At 44.7% G+C, this 16,280-nt stretch overlaps 1 protein-coding gene and 1 long non-coding RNA gene across 3 annotated transcripts in view; one reads left to right on the forward strand and one right to left on the reverse strand.

Annotated features, from left to right (window-relative positions):
* Window positions 1-377: 377 nt before the first annotated feature.
* On the forward strand, window positions 378-10,545 carry LOC143442087 (uncharacterized). The gene is made up of 3 exons (XR_013110002.1): window positions 378-500; window positions 9,842-9,947; window positions 10,413-10,545. It is a non-coding gene; the product is annotated as an uncharacterized LOC143442087 (long non-coding RNA).
* An 815-nt stretch (window positions 10,546-11,360) lies between these two features.
* The window catches only part of Lrig2 (leucine rich repeats and immunoglobulin like domains 2), a 57,864-nt gene continuing 52,944 nt past the window's right edge, over window positions 11,361-16,280 (reverse strand). For both annotated transcript variants that reach the window (XM_034500053.1, XM_034500055.2), the window contains exon 18: window positions 11,361-15,331. In XM_034500053.1, the coding sequence (XP_034355944.1) occupies window positions 15,132-15,331 (200 nt within the window). In that variant the 3' untranslated portion in view covers window positions 11,361-15,131. The remainder of the gene's footprint in view (window positions 15,332-16,280) is intronic.

A 16,280-nucleotide genomic window follows, 5' to 3' on the forward strand; every position in this document is an offset into this window, starting at 1 on the left:
ATTCATTTCGTCCTTATTGTCACACATCCCCTTATAGACAGGTACTCCAGGACCTAACCTGGAGAAGTTTCATGGTGTCTGCCAGGCACCGAGACAGGGTCTCAAGGTTTCTGCAAGCTGTTCTTCTGCCTGCAGAAGTCAACTGTAACTGCTGTAACTACTGCCTCATGCAGCCTTGTTGGTGGTTCTAGTATCTGAGGCCCTGACCTCTAGAGTACAGTCCACAACCCACTGCTCCTCCAAACAGCTTCTCATCTGTAAATATTTCTTCATGCTGGAAATAGTTTCCAGCACTCCTCAGTGCCAAGCTCTCAAACCACCAAGTTGAATTCAATGTTTGCCCAAGCCGCTCCGGTATTTGCTAGTGGTGACAGGCATGGGGAGAGACCTTCTCAAGACTTTAGAGTGCAGGGACTGAGAGATGGCCCCAACCTGCCCCTCAACCCTGGGCGTGGGAACTGCAAATGGGATCACACAGGGAAATTCGTAAAAAGCACAAGGTGAGAATGGGGTGTGGAGGGAGCAGGAGGGGGAGGGAGAAGGGAGAAGCGAGGAAGCGCAAAGACAAAGGCGAGACTACAACCTTTGGATCAGAATGCATCTGAATACCTCTGAGGGCTAAGCTGCGAGCTCATCCTGGGCTGGGAGCCCAGAGCACCGGCCTCCTCTGAGGACAAAGCCTGGAGCTCTGGCCTCTCCCTCCCAACAGGCCAAGCTGCCCTGGGCTTCATCCTGGCAGCGGCCTAGAACGTTCGAGCCCTGCACTGCCCGGGACAGATTTTGAGTTACAGTCTGAGCCATGACAAAGGCCAGGCCTCTCCTCCATTGTGCAACCAGAGAAGCCGATTTCTCGTGAATCCCCTTACGTAAGGACATCCGTGAGCAATGGTGGCCTGGGAAGCGCCCCGTGCCGCCATTCTCTGTGCTGAAGCGCCACCTGGGGGCCAGTTCTCGCTCAAACCGTCGTGTAGTAGACCTTTTTAAAATCAGCCTCCACACAGGGAAACAGGAGATGCCTTGGAACAAAAAGGAACCTTTTGAAAGAACCTCAACAGTTTCTTCACGGGCCCTTTTGCTATTGCGGATGGGATATTCAAGGGTTGAATGACAGGCTTCTTAAAGGGACAGGATTTCTCCACGACTTAGAACCACAGTCATCTTGTCACTGCCTCTCATAAATTCTAATATCTGGATCTGAAAAGCACACGTGAGGAGAAAACTGCAGTTTTGCCATGTATCTCAGACTCCAACCTCTTCGTCCCCCTAATGCAAAATTCAGGTTCCACTAACTTGTGTAGAGAGATTGGCAGTGAGCCGGCCCCTTCTCAGGAGAGCCTGGGGGTGCTGCAGAGCTTTTTGAATCAGCTGCCTGGGCCTGGGCATGAACACACACCCTGGACTATTCGTTAACAAGCAGCTGGATGGGCCTACAAAGATGATTGTTTAAAATGAGCTCCAAGTTATTTTAGCCTGAAGAACCCTAAGCTAGAGGGACCCAGGAAATAGGGAATATCCAATATAAAGAAAAAGAGATCAGGCTTCTAAACTGAGAAAGGTTTGGTTTTGTTTTGCATTTTTTTTGTAAGCAAGCAAGTAACCAAGCAACAAAACAACACACACACATACATACATACATACATACATACATACATACATACATACAGAGAGAGAAAGAGAGAGAGAGAGAGAGAGAGAGAGAGAGAGAGAGAGAGAGAACACTAGCTACAAGGACAAAAGACCCTGATATCTCAAGCAAATCCTTATCAGAAAGAGGAAAATGCTAGAGGTATCAGAAATATCCCATTTCAAATCATATTATAGCATCATGGTAACAAAACCAGCATGGTACAAGCTCAAAAAATGGGCCTAGCAATCAAAGGGTGCAGATAGAGGACCCAGAAGTCACCCCACAAAGCCACAGTTATCTATCTTTTGACAAAAGTGTCAAAACCATACACTGGAGGAAAGAGACCCTCTAAACACCGGTGCTGAGAAAAGTTTCCACAAGGAGAGGAAAAACTAAGACCCTGATCACTAACCCTGTGCAAAATAAACTCAAAGTGAATCTTAGAGCCAGGCCTGAAGCTTTGAAAGTGCTCGGAAAAACACTTCAAGACACAGGCATAGGCAGAAACTTTCTCAAGTGTTCCAAGTGTACAGCAAATCATGCCAACTGACAACTAGAACCATAGGAAATTAAGAGGCTCCTGTTCCACAAAGAAAACAAGCACCAGTGCCTAGAGAATGGTAAGAACATCTTTGCCTGCTACACATCTTTATATATACAGAACTGGACAAACTAAACACCAGGAAAACAAGTCATCCAGCAGAAAACAAGCTAATGGACTGGAAGGCAGTTCTCAAAGAAGGCATACAATAGGTGATACGCACTTAAGTGTTCAGCATCCTTACCACGGGGGAACGCAAGCCAGAATGGCTGTCACCATAACAACAAACGTGGAGAAATGAACATGTACATGTGTGTGCCCCATGTACACTGCTAGTAAACCTGCCACTGTGGAAGTTAATATGGCAAGATGCTTCACCAGTTAAGATGCTTGCTGCTCTTGCAGAAGACCTGGCTTCAGTTCCCAGCAGCCACATCCTCTTCTGACCTCCATAGACACCAGGCATGTGAGTATGTACGGTATATACATTTAGGCAGGTAACACCCATCCATATAAAATATTTTTTAATATAAAAAAAACTGAAACTAGAACTACACTTGACCAAATTACACTAATCTTGAATACATACCAGAAGGATTCTAGTCAAGAGCACGCCACAGAGATACCTTTCTCATCCACATTCACTGCTGTGCTATTCATAAAAGCCAAGAAATAGAACTGAACTAGGTGTGTATTGATAGATTAACACATAAATAGAATGTAGTCAGCAACAGTCTTACCTAGCTGAGGCTCCTTTGTGTTAAACTACAGTGAAAACAAAAGTGTCCCCTGGTGTAACAGTGGCATGGCCAATGTCGGGTAATTGATAACTTACAGATTTGGACCTGTTCCACAGAAAGGAATTTAGATCTAGTCAAAAGCCACCAGGCACTAGGAGGAGAGCCACTGTTGTTTTGCTAAATGTACATGTTATTCTGTTGATTTCTAAGAATTTATGGTTTCTTACATTTTATTATTTGTCTGTGTAGGGAGGTGCACACATGCTAGGGCACTCGTATTAAACTCAGAGAACAACATGTGGAGATAAGTTCTCTACTCCGTGTGGGCCCCGAGGATTGAAAAGTCATCAAGCTTGGCAGCAAGCTCCTTTACCTGCTAAGCCATCGCACTGGCCCATAGTGTCGCTGTCACTGATCAGAGAAGCCTCATTTTGCTGTGGACAATGGTTAGTGCAGAGCCGCATAACTAGTGGAAGTACTGAGAACAGCTGACTGGGACCGCTCAGCTCTACATGGGCGGTATTTACCCTCTCCAAGACTCAGGGAACACCATGGAAGAGGAGGTAGAAAGACTGCAAGGGCTGGAGGGTGGAGAGGAGTGCTGTGAGGAGCTTTCTTCCAGATGTGACCCACTCACTCATGAAGTCACAGCAGCCCGACACCCGCATAACACAGGACACTGTCAGCATTCTGTCTCAGGTCGGGGAGGGGCTATTGGGAGTTAACAGATGCTGAAGCAAAGAGAAACAGTTGCTTCAGTGGTGTTGACACTAGTAAGTTGCCTGTGCCCCAGAAAACAACCCCACCATGCTTACACAAGCAACCTCAATTAAATTCCGTGGGCCACAACCTTCTCACAAAAAACCCCACAGAAGTAAAAGGTGGTTTAGCTGGGAAGGGGTCCAGCAGGAGGAGGACAAGAGGAGGTAATGGAGAAGTGAATGTAATCAAAATTCATTATGTATGTGCAAATTGTCAAAAATTAATTACGGTTTTAAAAATACATATGCAAAGTGGAATCTTATGCAGGGACAAAGGAAAATGACATCATAAATGACAAGAAAATGGAGGGAACTAGAACATTAAGCAAAATAAACCAGTTTCAGAAATATAAATACCTAATGTTTTCTCTCATGTGTGCCACCTCATGTTAAATTACATATACACATGTCTATATATGCATGTCTATACATGTTTGTAAGTTACAAAACAGAAAGGGGATCATGAGAAGGAAAAAAATTATCTCAAGGGCACTGGGAACCAGAGAGGATTGTGGGATACATACAACAGGAAATCAGAGGGAGACCGACTGGGGTAAAAAGGGGCCGGGGAGGAAAACAGAAGACAAGTGTAATGGCGCCTACATACGAAGACTCCATAGTGAAACTTTGTATTGGACTACATTTTTCAATTATAAAGCATTATATGCGGCTTGCTGCTGTTCAGCTTACTGAATTCTCTAGCACAATTAGAGAACAAGCCATGAAATAGGCAGTGTGCAGGCCGGGGAGGCCCCCACAAAGGTGCCCACATCTTCACATGCAGCCACTGCTGTCACTCTTCAGACCAACAGTTCCAACAAGATCACCTTAACGGTTTTGGGGAAAGAAGAGTCATGTTTGAACTTATTAAAAAATATAACTGTTCCCCTGGGGAACAACATATAGCCTACTGGTTGGGTAACAAAGAAACATGATGTCATTTATCCATGCCCCGCCCCCCAATTAGACTTCCAAAAGCTGAGCTAGGGTATCGTAGTGCATGATTATAAGCCTGGGGTAGGAAAACTGTGAATCCAAGGTAGCCTGGACTGCCTAGTGAGATCCCACTAAACAAACAAACAAAGAAAATGCCACCGTATTTGCTTCCCTAGTAGAATTGAGTTCAGTGGTGCTCAGTCAGCTTGTAGAATGAAGATTATCATTACTGTCCTGCAGAAAACAAAACAGAGGTTAAAAGAAATTTAGTAATCTGCCTAAAATACAAGTAGCCATGATGTGAACTCAAGCATTCTGGCTCCAGAACTTTTGTGGTCTTCCAAGATGCCATCTCCCCTCTTGGCATAAAGTCAGTATGCTAAGTACTGAAGATAATATTCTGAGAAGCAATTCAGTTTGCCAGGGAGCACTGCAGGAGTTCGTACACCATCATGGGGACTGGACTATACAGGGGAATGTCTGGGCCAAAGAGGATCTTCAGTGGGAAAGAATGCCCACTGGCAGTCTCAACACACATTTGTAGAGGGCTCAAAAAGTTTCAACCCTTTACTTCCCATATCCTCATTTAAAGCAGCTGAGGTCTCTGTCCCTTTAAAATTCTGTATGTGCATTTGTAATTATTGTTCCTTTAAAAGCCTTTCCAGGGAGTTACAGACCACTAGAAAACAACTGAGGGAAGAAGGGAGGATGGGATAAAACCCCAATGGAGACCATGTTGGGAAGGGCTCAGTGTGCTTGAGAAGATGTATAGGCTTCCAGAGCTGAAAGGGCTCCCAAGTCAGGACTCGTGCATGCTTCTTCAGCATCAGGCGTGCCGCCCAGACTCTCCAGTCAGTAGCTTATGAAGACTGTAGTACATGGGTGTGTACAGAACCAAGTCAGAATCTCAGTCCCACTGATTCCTAGGCCAGTGCATTCCTCAGTTTTTCAAAGTGTCTTGTTCTAAGCCAAAACCAACTAGAACCCAAATCTCCAGGGCTAGCCCTAGAAAACCAACCTTCCCCATTCTCTACCCAGAACTGGTCCAGACAGTAAAGGAAGGAGGAGGAGATGCTCCATTTTGAAAACCTGTAACGTATGGATGGCTGTGCTGAACGCTGTGCTTCATTTGTTGTCTGCAGTCGCTGATACAGCCCACTCTAGTGAAAGTAGGACATGCTTGTTTGCGTTCTGCAAATCAGGAACACAGGTATACAAAACTAAAGGGACTGGCTTAAGCCTCTGCAACCACCACGTAGGACTGGAGCCTGCTGCTTACTTTTAAAGGTCATGTGGAAAATGAAGGGCCCAGCTGACCAGGCAGGACCTCCGCCTACTCACCAGCTGTCTCATAGCAAGTGGGTGGCGTCTTGGGACTCCCACCAAGGACGGCAAACTGGAGCCTTTGGAATCTAACTTTTTGTGTTTTGCCCAAATGCCCTTTCTGAGGACCAAGGAAAAGATAGAAAAAGCATAAGGAAAGACACATTGGGGGTTGTAGAGAAAGAAAACAAGCCTGTGCTCTTAACTGGAGCTTTCACAGAACCATGCATTGTCTCCAGGAGCCAAAAATAAATAAATAAATAAATAAATAAATAAATAAATAAATAAAATCTAGGCTGAACTTAAATTTTTCTACCACTTGTATTAGTCATTTCACTAGCAAGTCTTGCATCGTGTACAACTCAGACACGAGAGGACTTTAAAGAAAGGGACCAACTGGTCATTTTTCTTTCCTGGACCACAGAAAGCATGAAGCAGAGCCAGCTGAGAGACCTCCCTAAACTAAGGCTGACCAAAGATAGAACTATGAAAGCATTCACGGCCGGAGGTGCGGGGTCTTCTGCAAACTTCTCCTGACCTATGGGCACTGACATCTGTTGTGCTCGGGGAAACATCAGGGAACAGTACACACTTGGCAGATGAAGACAGGTGACTCAGGGCTAAGAGAGGTGTGAGAGAAGGCTGGTGTTGGTGGCACGGGCCCACGAGGCAGCACACCTGCCAACATGATTCATGGCTTTCCCTCCAGACCCACAATTTATTATGATTTTGTGTTTCTCCGAAAGTCAAATTTTCTCAACATCACATGCTTGAATTTTCACCTTAAAAGTCCCATCTTAGTAAGAGCAGTTTGTGTAATCCCTGAGCCAGCCCCCACTCCTCCCGTGACATGTATAAAGGACAAAGACACCCAGGCAGCAGCAATTCATTGTTGGAAGAGAAATGTATTTCTTCTCTGTCCTTGCTGTTTCTGGCAACGGGACACAACTCCTATGGAGCTTGCTCCATAGGATAAATAATTCAAGCTACTGTCTCCACTACCAACGCTAGCCACATGTCCGTTGTTTTCAAGACTGAGGGGTTTCACACTGGCTTTGATGGCGCATTTAGAAAAGAAATAAATTGAAGCTACTCAGATCTTGGGGCAGGAGGGATGACTTGGCAGTAAGATGTACCTGAAGGTCAGTTCTCAGCACCCATATCACCTGTATCAGGTGACTCATAACTGCCTGTCACTCCAGCTTCAGGGGGAGATCTCTGATCTCACATGTGCTGACACACATATACACATAACTAAAAGTAATAAAGATAGATCTTTAAAAAGCCCAGCCTTGCACATATGCCTCAAGAGCTGGCCTGCTGTCAGTCTGTGCATGGGATCCTATTGCATCTGGTTTCTCCTTGGAAAAGAATAAAATAGGAACTTAAAAGTACTAAGCTGGGCATGGTGGAGCATAGCTATAATCTCAGAACTCAGGGAGGCAGAGTCAAGCAGATCTGAGTTCTAGGTTAGCCTGATCTACATAGCAAACTTCAGGCCAACCAGGGCTACATGATGAGACCTTGTCTAAACACTTACTTACCCTTCAGTGCTCCTAGTACCCCTTCTTTGTTCCTAGACTCACTCATTTCTGTGGTAGAGTTGGTTTGCTGCTTGCTGGCTTCAGTTTCCTAGACTTTAGTGATCCCTGGGGTAGATCAGAGCAATGACATGCTAGCCAGTGGGCTCATCTGCTCGGTTTCATTTCTCCTCAGAAAACCTAAAAATGTTGAGCCTCCATGATGTATTTCAACTTGTAATGAACTGGAGGGGGCTGGGGAGACAGCTCAGCAAAGTGTGAGAAACCGAGTTTGACTCCCTAAAACCCAGTAAAACCAATGCAGTGCCTGTCATCCCAGCATTCCTATAGGGAGATGGGAAGCAGAGACAAGAGAATTCCCAGGAGCTCAGCGTGTATAATGGAAAAGCAAGACACCCCATCTCAACAGGGTGGAAAGTGGAGACTGATGGCCAAGGCTGTGCTGACTGCTCCATATGTACCACAGCACACACACCCATATTCCATGCTCTCTCTCTCCTCACTGCACATACACACACACACACACACACACACACACACACACACACACACGGGGGGGGGGGGAGATTAAAACTAACAGCTGGTCATGATGGTATATGACTTTAATCTCAGCACTCCAGAGGCAGAGGCAGGTGGATTCCTGTGAATTCGATACCAGCCAGGTCTACATAGAGATTTTCAGGACAGCCAGGGCTATACAACAGAGAGATCCTGTTTGAAAACGAAAGTAAACATAGTAGCATCTGCCTACTCAGGAGATGGAGCAGGATGATCACACTGTGCTACAAAGTGAGTTTGAAGCTGGCCTGAACTACATGAGAAACCATGCTTAAAAAAAAAAAAAAAAAAAGAGGCAGAGGAGAAATGAAGAAAGAGAGAGAGAGAGACAGAGACAGAGAGAGAGAGAGAGAGAGAGAGACAGAGAGAGACAGAGACAGAGACAGAGACAGAGACAGAGAAAGAGACAGACAGGTCAGAGCCCAGTATCTTTCAGTAGAAAGAGGCTTTGGAGCACATGACCTTAGACAAATCACATAATCTGGAATGAACTCCTTACTTAGAAAAGGAGTCTGACCAGCCTGACTGGTTGCTGGAAGACGATGTCTATTAGGGCTGCAGACTGGGTAAGGAATTTTTTGAGTGGACTGAAGAGCTGCTCAGAGGCTAAGAGCAAGTAGTCCTCTTCTAGAGGCCCCAGTTCAGCTCCCAGCCACCATCAGAAGCCCCAGCTCCAAGAAACCCAACACTGTATTCTGGCCTATGTGGGCACTGGTATGCATATACACATATAAAAAGCAATCTTTATTTTAAAAGAACTCGTTTTCTCATAGTTATGGAATTGAAAAGTGGGGATGCCTGGGTTCTTCTAAGGGCTCTGGTGTGCACTGAGTCTTCTTAGTTCACTCATGGTCTTCTGTCTGGGCTCCTATGTCTGATGTTTTCTTCTTTCTTAGCACCCCAGCCAAGTTAGGTCCTGCTCTTAAAGATGTAATTTTACCTTAATCGTATCTTCCAAGGGCTACCTTGAAATAGGACTATAATCTGAGGCCCTGGGGACTATGACATCAACATTTCTACTTGCTAGGGATACAATTCAGTCAATAAAGACTACAAGAAAAAAAAAAAAAAAAAAAAAAAAAAAAAAAAAAAAACCAAAGGCTTTCCAGAGGGTCACATTTTTTCCTTTAACATAATAACTTCCACTTTGAGACCTTCACTGCAACTCCTGGTTCTACTGCTTGCTCATTATGTGAATTTGTTTTGTGGGGAGTGTCTAACAGTATCTGGAAGGAGTACAATGGGTTTGCTATTGATTTTAAAACTTCCTCCCATCAGTGATAGTTAAGTAATTCTTCATGTTTACCTTGACAAATAAACTGCAATCTGGGAACTAAATGAATGCTGGAAAAAACATCTGAAATCTCCTATTTTAAACATTTGTTCATTTAGGATGGAGAAATGGCTTAGCAGTTAAGAATACTTGCTCATGCAGAGAATGATAGTTCAAAACCCAACCCCCCCCACACACACACACACTAGTTCATGTGCACCATACACATGTAAGGTACCTACAAACACCAGATCCCCTGGAACTGGAGTTATAAGCTATACTGAGCTAACTAATATGGGTAGTGGGAATTAAACCCAGCACCCTTATGCCTCTAAACACCAAGTGCTCTCAACCGCTTCGTCATCTCTCCAGCTCTCAATCTGAGCTGTCAAGAAACACTGGCTGAACAATGCAGCAGAGGTGGCAAACTCAACAGCTCCAACAACCTCATTTCAGACACTACCACAAGCCACATGACATCCACATCGGCAATCCCTCTCCTTTGAAGACTGACCTATGTATGTATTTTCTTTTCCTTTAGGCCACCTTGTGATAAAATTTCCCTGGTAACAAACTACAGGCTTCCCATTCCAGAGAGCATCGCCTAGAAACACAGCAGGCCTGGGAAGCAAATCTGCACTCAAAGGGTAAGGAGACAGGAGGGGGGACTGAGCAGCAAAGCCCTTTCAGTTGCTGCTTCTGGCTAGGGGTGGTTTTCAAGTTTCAAATATTCCGTATCACTGGGTTAAAAGGAACCCTGAGACATAAGTACCACCAAGCCCCCAGTGACCCCAGTGGCACTGACAGTCACAGATGTAGCAGACTATTCCAGGTCACACACTGTACTTGTTACTTATCCATAAAAAAATATGATACATACACACACCACACACACACACACCACACATAGAGAAACTGAACAGAAGTCAGAAATGTTCATAAACTAAGAGCACCTACCTCTTGAATGTATAGTGAACTTAAACTTGCACTGTCTTTTTTTGTGTGTGCATCTTTGTGTGCAGTATTCATGTGTATGGAGGCCAGAAGATAACCTCGGATGCCATTCCTTGAGAGTGGTCCTTTTAACTGTTTTTTTTTTTTTCCTTAAACAGGGTCTCTCACTTCCAAATGGGCTAGCCTGTCGAGATCCGCCTATCTCCACTCCACCTCCACAGAGCTAAGACTTAAAGCACACCACCAAGCAGGACTTTTACACAGGTGCTGAGACCCAAACTCAGCACCAGCCACACCTCCTCCCTCTTTTTTTGAAAGATAGGGTGTCTAACACAGACTAGTTGGTTTTCCATCAGACTTTAGTAAAAAAATCATGAATCTTCTAGTTCACACTTTCACCCTGAGCTGACTAGCGGCCCAGGCTGCTTCCCTAGATTGCAGCCAAGTCACAGAACTCAGAACTAGAAGGCATCCTCACAGACAAGCCCTGTATGAGTCAGACCGGGACTCAAATCCCAGCTTCTCTGCCTTGTAGTTTCTTGCCACTAGGCTTCACTGAAGCAGTTTCCTTAACTACGGATTGCAGATTAAAGCTGTCTGCCTGAGCTATACCCCCAGACTGCTGGGAGATTCAGGTGAGTGCTTCCCAGTTTGTGACAGATGTACAAAATGAGATCAAGCCCAGTCTTCAAAGGGCTGACACCCCAGAGAGACCAAACCCCAGAGGTGGTAGAGCAACAAAGATACAGAATACTGACATTCCTCAAATACCATGTTAACCAAACCAGACTTGAAAATATTGCTCTCAACATCCCCCCCCCCCCCCCTGCAAAGAACACTTCCATGACTCTCTAGCCCAACTTGTCTCCCGGCACCTAGGACAAAAGTGGACCTTAGGAAGGACAAGCAGGAGAACATACAGTGCTCCCACTCACCCACCCCCCCACCCCCAGCACAGCTCCATTGCAAGGCACTGCCAGATCAGGCTCAGAAATTAGGACTTGGTGAAAGCTAAAGCAAGCTTAACTACTTGAAAAGTCCCCTCAAAGGATCCAAACAAAACACACTATTCATTCCTATACTTTAGGCAAGAGAAGACCAGAGAATCATGTCTTAGCTTTATTGACATTACAGTAGACAGAACAAACACATGCTCTATAAAATATACATTCTTACATGAGAAAATATAAAGGATACCAGGAAATAGCCACAATGAACAACTTGGCTTGTCTTTCTCTTTAGAGATGCCTTACACCAGGGCTGCTCAGCCTGAGACCCTCTAATGGGTGAGAGAAGAGAGGGCAGCAGAGAGTATAAGTCACTCAGGGATGAAGAGGCCATCTCCAGTAGCCAGGTGATACTTCAAGGGCACTTGGCCACCTGAAGATCAGCTCCTCTTTGAAAACAGTTACAGTTGTTACAAGATCACTTTCACCTCCAACAACAGGCGCAGACCAGTCAAGATGCTCTTCTCCCTGATTACCAGGACTTTCGAGGAAACAATGTGCAGCCTAGAGGGAGAGGATCCAGACCTTAACTGACAGCACACCTACCTCAAGAGCGCTTGCCTGAGCTTGATTCCTAGGACATCATACAGCAATCTCTCTTTCACCTCCCACCTCCTCACAAACCTGCAAGTGATTCTTGCATTTTCACATGTTTCAGATGCTCCTAATACATCCTCACATCAGAAACTTGGTACTTCTGTCAATGAACCAGACAGATGTCCAGAAAAGAATAAAAGAAAAAGAAAATCTAGACTACCTGCTATATATTTAACCATGTTCCAAACAAAAAGCTCAAAGTAGGTGGGAGCACACCTCCAAAGTGGACTGGGAAAGAGATCTAACAGAAACAAGCAGCTCAGCGATTCACGGCCCCAGAGATTTTATAACCACCTGTTTATTAATCTGCAGCAAACAACAGTTCAGCTGAGGCTGAATCAGAGGTAGAACACTTGCCTGGTATGGAGGAAGTTATAGGTTTACTCCCTAGGACTGCCAAAAAAGGGTGGGGAGTAGAGACAGGCCCAAAGATGGGATATATCTCACTTCAGAAACCTGTAGGTTGAACCCCAGCAGGGGGGAAACAGCCTTACTTACCTGTTACTACTCCTTACCCCATAGTGTGCCAGTGAATATCCAACCATGAGAAAAGGCCATCCTCACACACTTGATAAAACATAAAACTGAACGCTGTAATACCAATCCCACTCCAGCTGGCTCCATAGGCAAGAATAAAAATTAATCAAGTCAGAAACATCTAGAGTCTCCACATTTGAGAGAGAAACAAGAGATTGAGAATTCAAGGCCAGTGGGTACTTTAAAAAAAAAACAAAAACAAAAACAAAAAACAAGAGTAAAGACTTATAATATAACACATACTTAAATTTTTTGTCAATGACATTTGTGTCAGATGTATAGAGTTAGTTTTTTGGTTTGGGTTTTTTTTTTTCCAGAAAAATAATGCCATAATTTCATGTTTTTAGCTGTGAACACAGAGAAGATTCCTTTGTTAACTAAGCAGATACTAGTCCTATGGCTGGGAGGATAGAGACCACTTGATCAAACATGTGTAACCAAGTTCTCTGGGGTAAAAATCTGCTGCTGTTGTTTTAGGAGCAAAGGCAAGCTCTTCCCATCTGTAAACCGGTTCCTAACCAGTTACTTAAGCCAGCCAGGGAGCTGGGAGGGCAGGTCAACATGTCATCAACCCCCAGGAGATCAATCTGACACTCCAGTAGACGGCCACTGCTGGAGCTTGGAGGTAGAGGACTAGGTCAGGCCTGCTTTCTCCCCGACTCCCCTGAGCTCCCTCTGTGAGAGCACAGAACTCTGACCACAGCAGTGGGATGGCCAGCTCTAACCGAGATGCTGTACACCTCCGTCCTCAGCCCAGGACTAAAGATGACTTCTCAATTCAGATGTGAGTTGTTGTTTACTGACACTGTTTAGAAGCAGAACATTTCTTTCCTCCCCTGAGCATATCTTAGACCGTTAAATCTTGTATTGGCAAAATAAATACAGCTCAAGCTGGAGCGAGCAGCATCACCCTTGATCTAGCTTACAGTCCACAAAGGCACAATCCTCTTTGGTTCCTGGAGGGAGCTGGAGAGCAGCTTAGAGCAGCTTACAAACCAGTCTCTTCCATCAGTAAAAATCAGACAGCTAGCGAGAGCAGTGCCAAGAGAGCAGGCTCTTAATTCCTAGTCAGACCAGTAAAAAACTGGAATACAGCCTAAAAAGAAGCATATAGTCTAAACAATGAGAAGACTATAAATTTTAAATGTTCAAAGTGGAAATGAAGAAAACATGACAGTTTAAATAAAAAGAGAAAGCTTAAAAAGTAAACAGTGCTGCTGTTTGAGGAAGAAAAATGAGGTTTGAAAAAAAAGCATGGGAAAAAATGTCAGAAACTCATCTGAACTTTCTGACAAAAAGCTAAAAACTGTGAGTCTGGAACTCTAGATATACACAGTTACTTATAAATAGACACCTTCACAAGTTGACAGCCATCAAGCAGTAAGCTGGTATGACACCCAGAGGACAGACTGAAAGCGTGTGACATTTCATTAGTGTTAACATTCTTTGTTTACATAAAGCTTTTTGCTATCAGAAATTCAGAAAGCTGTTTGGATTAAATAATACTTGTATAAAGAAAGAACCACACTAAATCTACAGAGTACAGGAACTTCTGTGTGATCTACTCCCAAGAGCACACTTCCCTTCTTAATACGCTACATTCATGAAGGAGATTAAAAACAAAGTAAACATAAAAAGGAACAATCTTTGGTTTTCTTGTCCTCAAAGTATTTTGCTGAAAGAAGTCAGTCCCAAAATACGTCATCTTCTATGCTCACAGGGCTGTGACAACACTGCTGGGCTCTGGAAGAACAAGACGCTTACGCTGGAACGAGATTATCACCTGGCACTTGTAAGGAGATGGTAAGTACGAGATGCACAGAACTTCAGGCATGAAGCAAGCAGTTAATTATACCAAGACTGAGTCTATGAGCACACAATCACTAAGTACCCTGCCTCTATACATACACCGGTAATACGCAGGTTTAGAACTTTAAACAGAGTTTGCAGATCTCATTACACTACGTTATATAAAATCTGTGATCTTGAGAAGCTGTTGCCCATACAGTAACCAGACAGACATTATATATAATTTGGGAATATCAAAAATATTTACACTGTATCCAACACACAAGGTCAATGAGTAGAAAAATTATTTATAAATGCACATATATTTACAATGACATCACCAGTTATAGAGACAAAACAAACCCACGAAACACACACACACACTCACTCACAAAACCCACAAGAATACAAAGCCTTTGATCTGGTACTACCAGTTGGTGAGACTTGGATTCTAGCTGAAGACCTTGACTATCAAAGCCTCAGCCACTCTTCTCTGCTCAACACCACTGGAGAATCCTTGTCGCACTTATGAAAGCTCAGAAGATATCTCTGCTCCTTGCTTGGAAGGCAAAGTAGAATATCAAAGTAGAGACACTTTCTCGGGACCATTCTGAGGACTGGAACAATCCGGTAGGCTAAGCAGCAGTGACTCTTCATGACAGGTAGTGCTCGCCTGGACACATCCCTGTGGGGATCAGGAAGGACACTTCCCATATCATCTTCTGCCAGGGCTGTGCACTTTCAACGTGGTACACACTTCTGTGGTACACTTCTGTCAGCCGCTACCTTCTCTTTGCCAGGTGTAAGCCCAAACAAACATCAGGGCTACACTGATGTGGTCAGATGTAAAGAAGCAAAGAGAAATGCAAATGCTGACTTTTCTTCTCAATTCTGAGGTAGTAAATTAACTAACTTGAGTCTTTGCTCAGACTTCCTCCTGGACAGGCTTCATGTGCCCTCAGTACCGTCTTGAATGTTCCGAGTCCTACTAAAATCAAAAGCATGGTCATGTAACCTGTGGCAAGACACAGGTGAAGAGCAGTTTGGATCCCTCTCTGGCAGCTGTGGTGACTCAAGGACAGGCTGTTGGGGGAAGGGACGTAAGCCCAGTTCTCTGTTCATGTTCCACAGAGGCCGTGGAAATGTTTCTGAGAATGAGAGTAAGACAAGAAATATCATCAGTGATAGCTGGAATTTCAAAATTAATTCCCTAAAGACTAATATGCTTCCCTCCCCCCAAATGTATATGGGTGTTTTGTCTGCATGTATGTCTATGCATTGCATGTCTGTCTGTCTAGTGGCTGAAGAGGCCAGACAAGGGCACTGGATCTCCTGGAACTGGAGTTACAGATGGTTGGGAGCTGCCATGTGGTTGGTGGGAATCAATCCAGGTTCTCTGTAAAAGCAGCAAATGCCCTTTACCCCTCGGCCATCTCACCAGCCCCCAGGGTTCCTTTTAATCCAATCCTCAAAAGAAATTCAGATGCTCATCATCCTTGATAAAGACACAAAGATCACAATGCCAACATTAAAAACAACAAAATAAAAACTGGAACCACAAACTACCAGACGTTTACGGTCAACAAACCTAACAAGCTAATTTCCGAAGTCACGCTGCTCTTTTTCACCTGTCGTTTTAGCACCTTTTCTCTGCAAAGATTTGTACTGGTTAGTTTTATGTCAACTTGACACAGGCTGAAGTTATCAGAAGGGATCTCAATTAAGAAAATGCCCTAATGAGATTGGGCTGTAACTGCCTCTCACCAGCTGCAGCACCCAGGAGAACAGGCTGAGAGCACAGGAAAGCTGGCCCCACAGAGAGGTGGTATGGGTGTGATGCCCTCTCGAACCTTGGCCCTCACCACCTGCAGCAGTTGGGAGAGATGGCCCTGGGGTCATGAGAGCTGGTACTCCACCTTTCCTGAACAGCACAGTAGAGCTGGCCCTGGTGGCCCCCTCACCCTTGTCAACTATGGTAGTTAGAAGAGCTGGCCCCAAGGGCATGAGAGTGAAAAGCTGGCCCTGGATCCTCACTGGCCACAGCACTCGGAAGACTGGGCCTTGTACCTGGCCTGGGAGGCACAGTGGAGCTGGCCC

The sequence above is a fragment of the Arvicanthis niloticus genome, chromosome 4 (assembly GCF_011762505.2).
Source record: "Arvicanthis niloticus isolate mArvNil1 chromosome 4, mArvNil1.pat.X, whole genome shotgun sequence".
NCBI classification, from domain to species: domain Eukaryota; kingdom Metazoa; phylum Chordata; class Mammalia; order Rodentia; family Muridae; genus Arvicanthis; species Arvicanthis niloticus.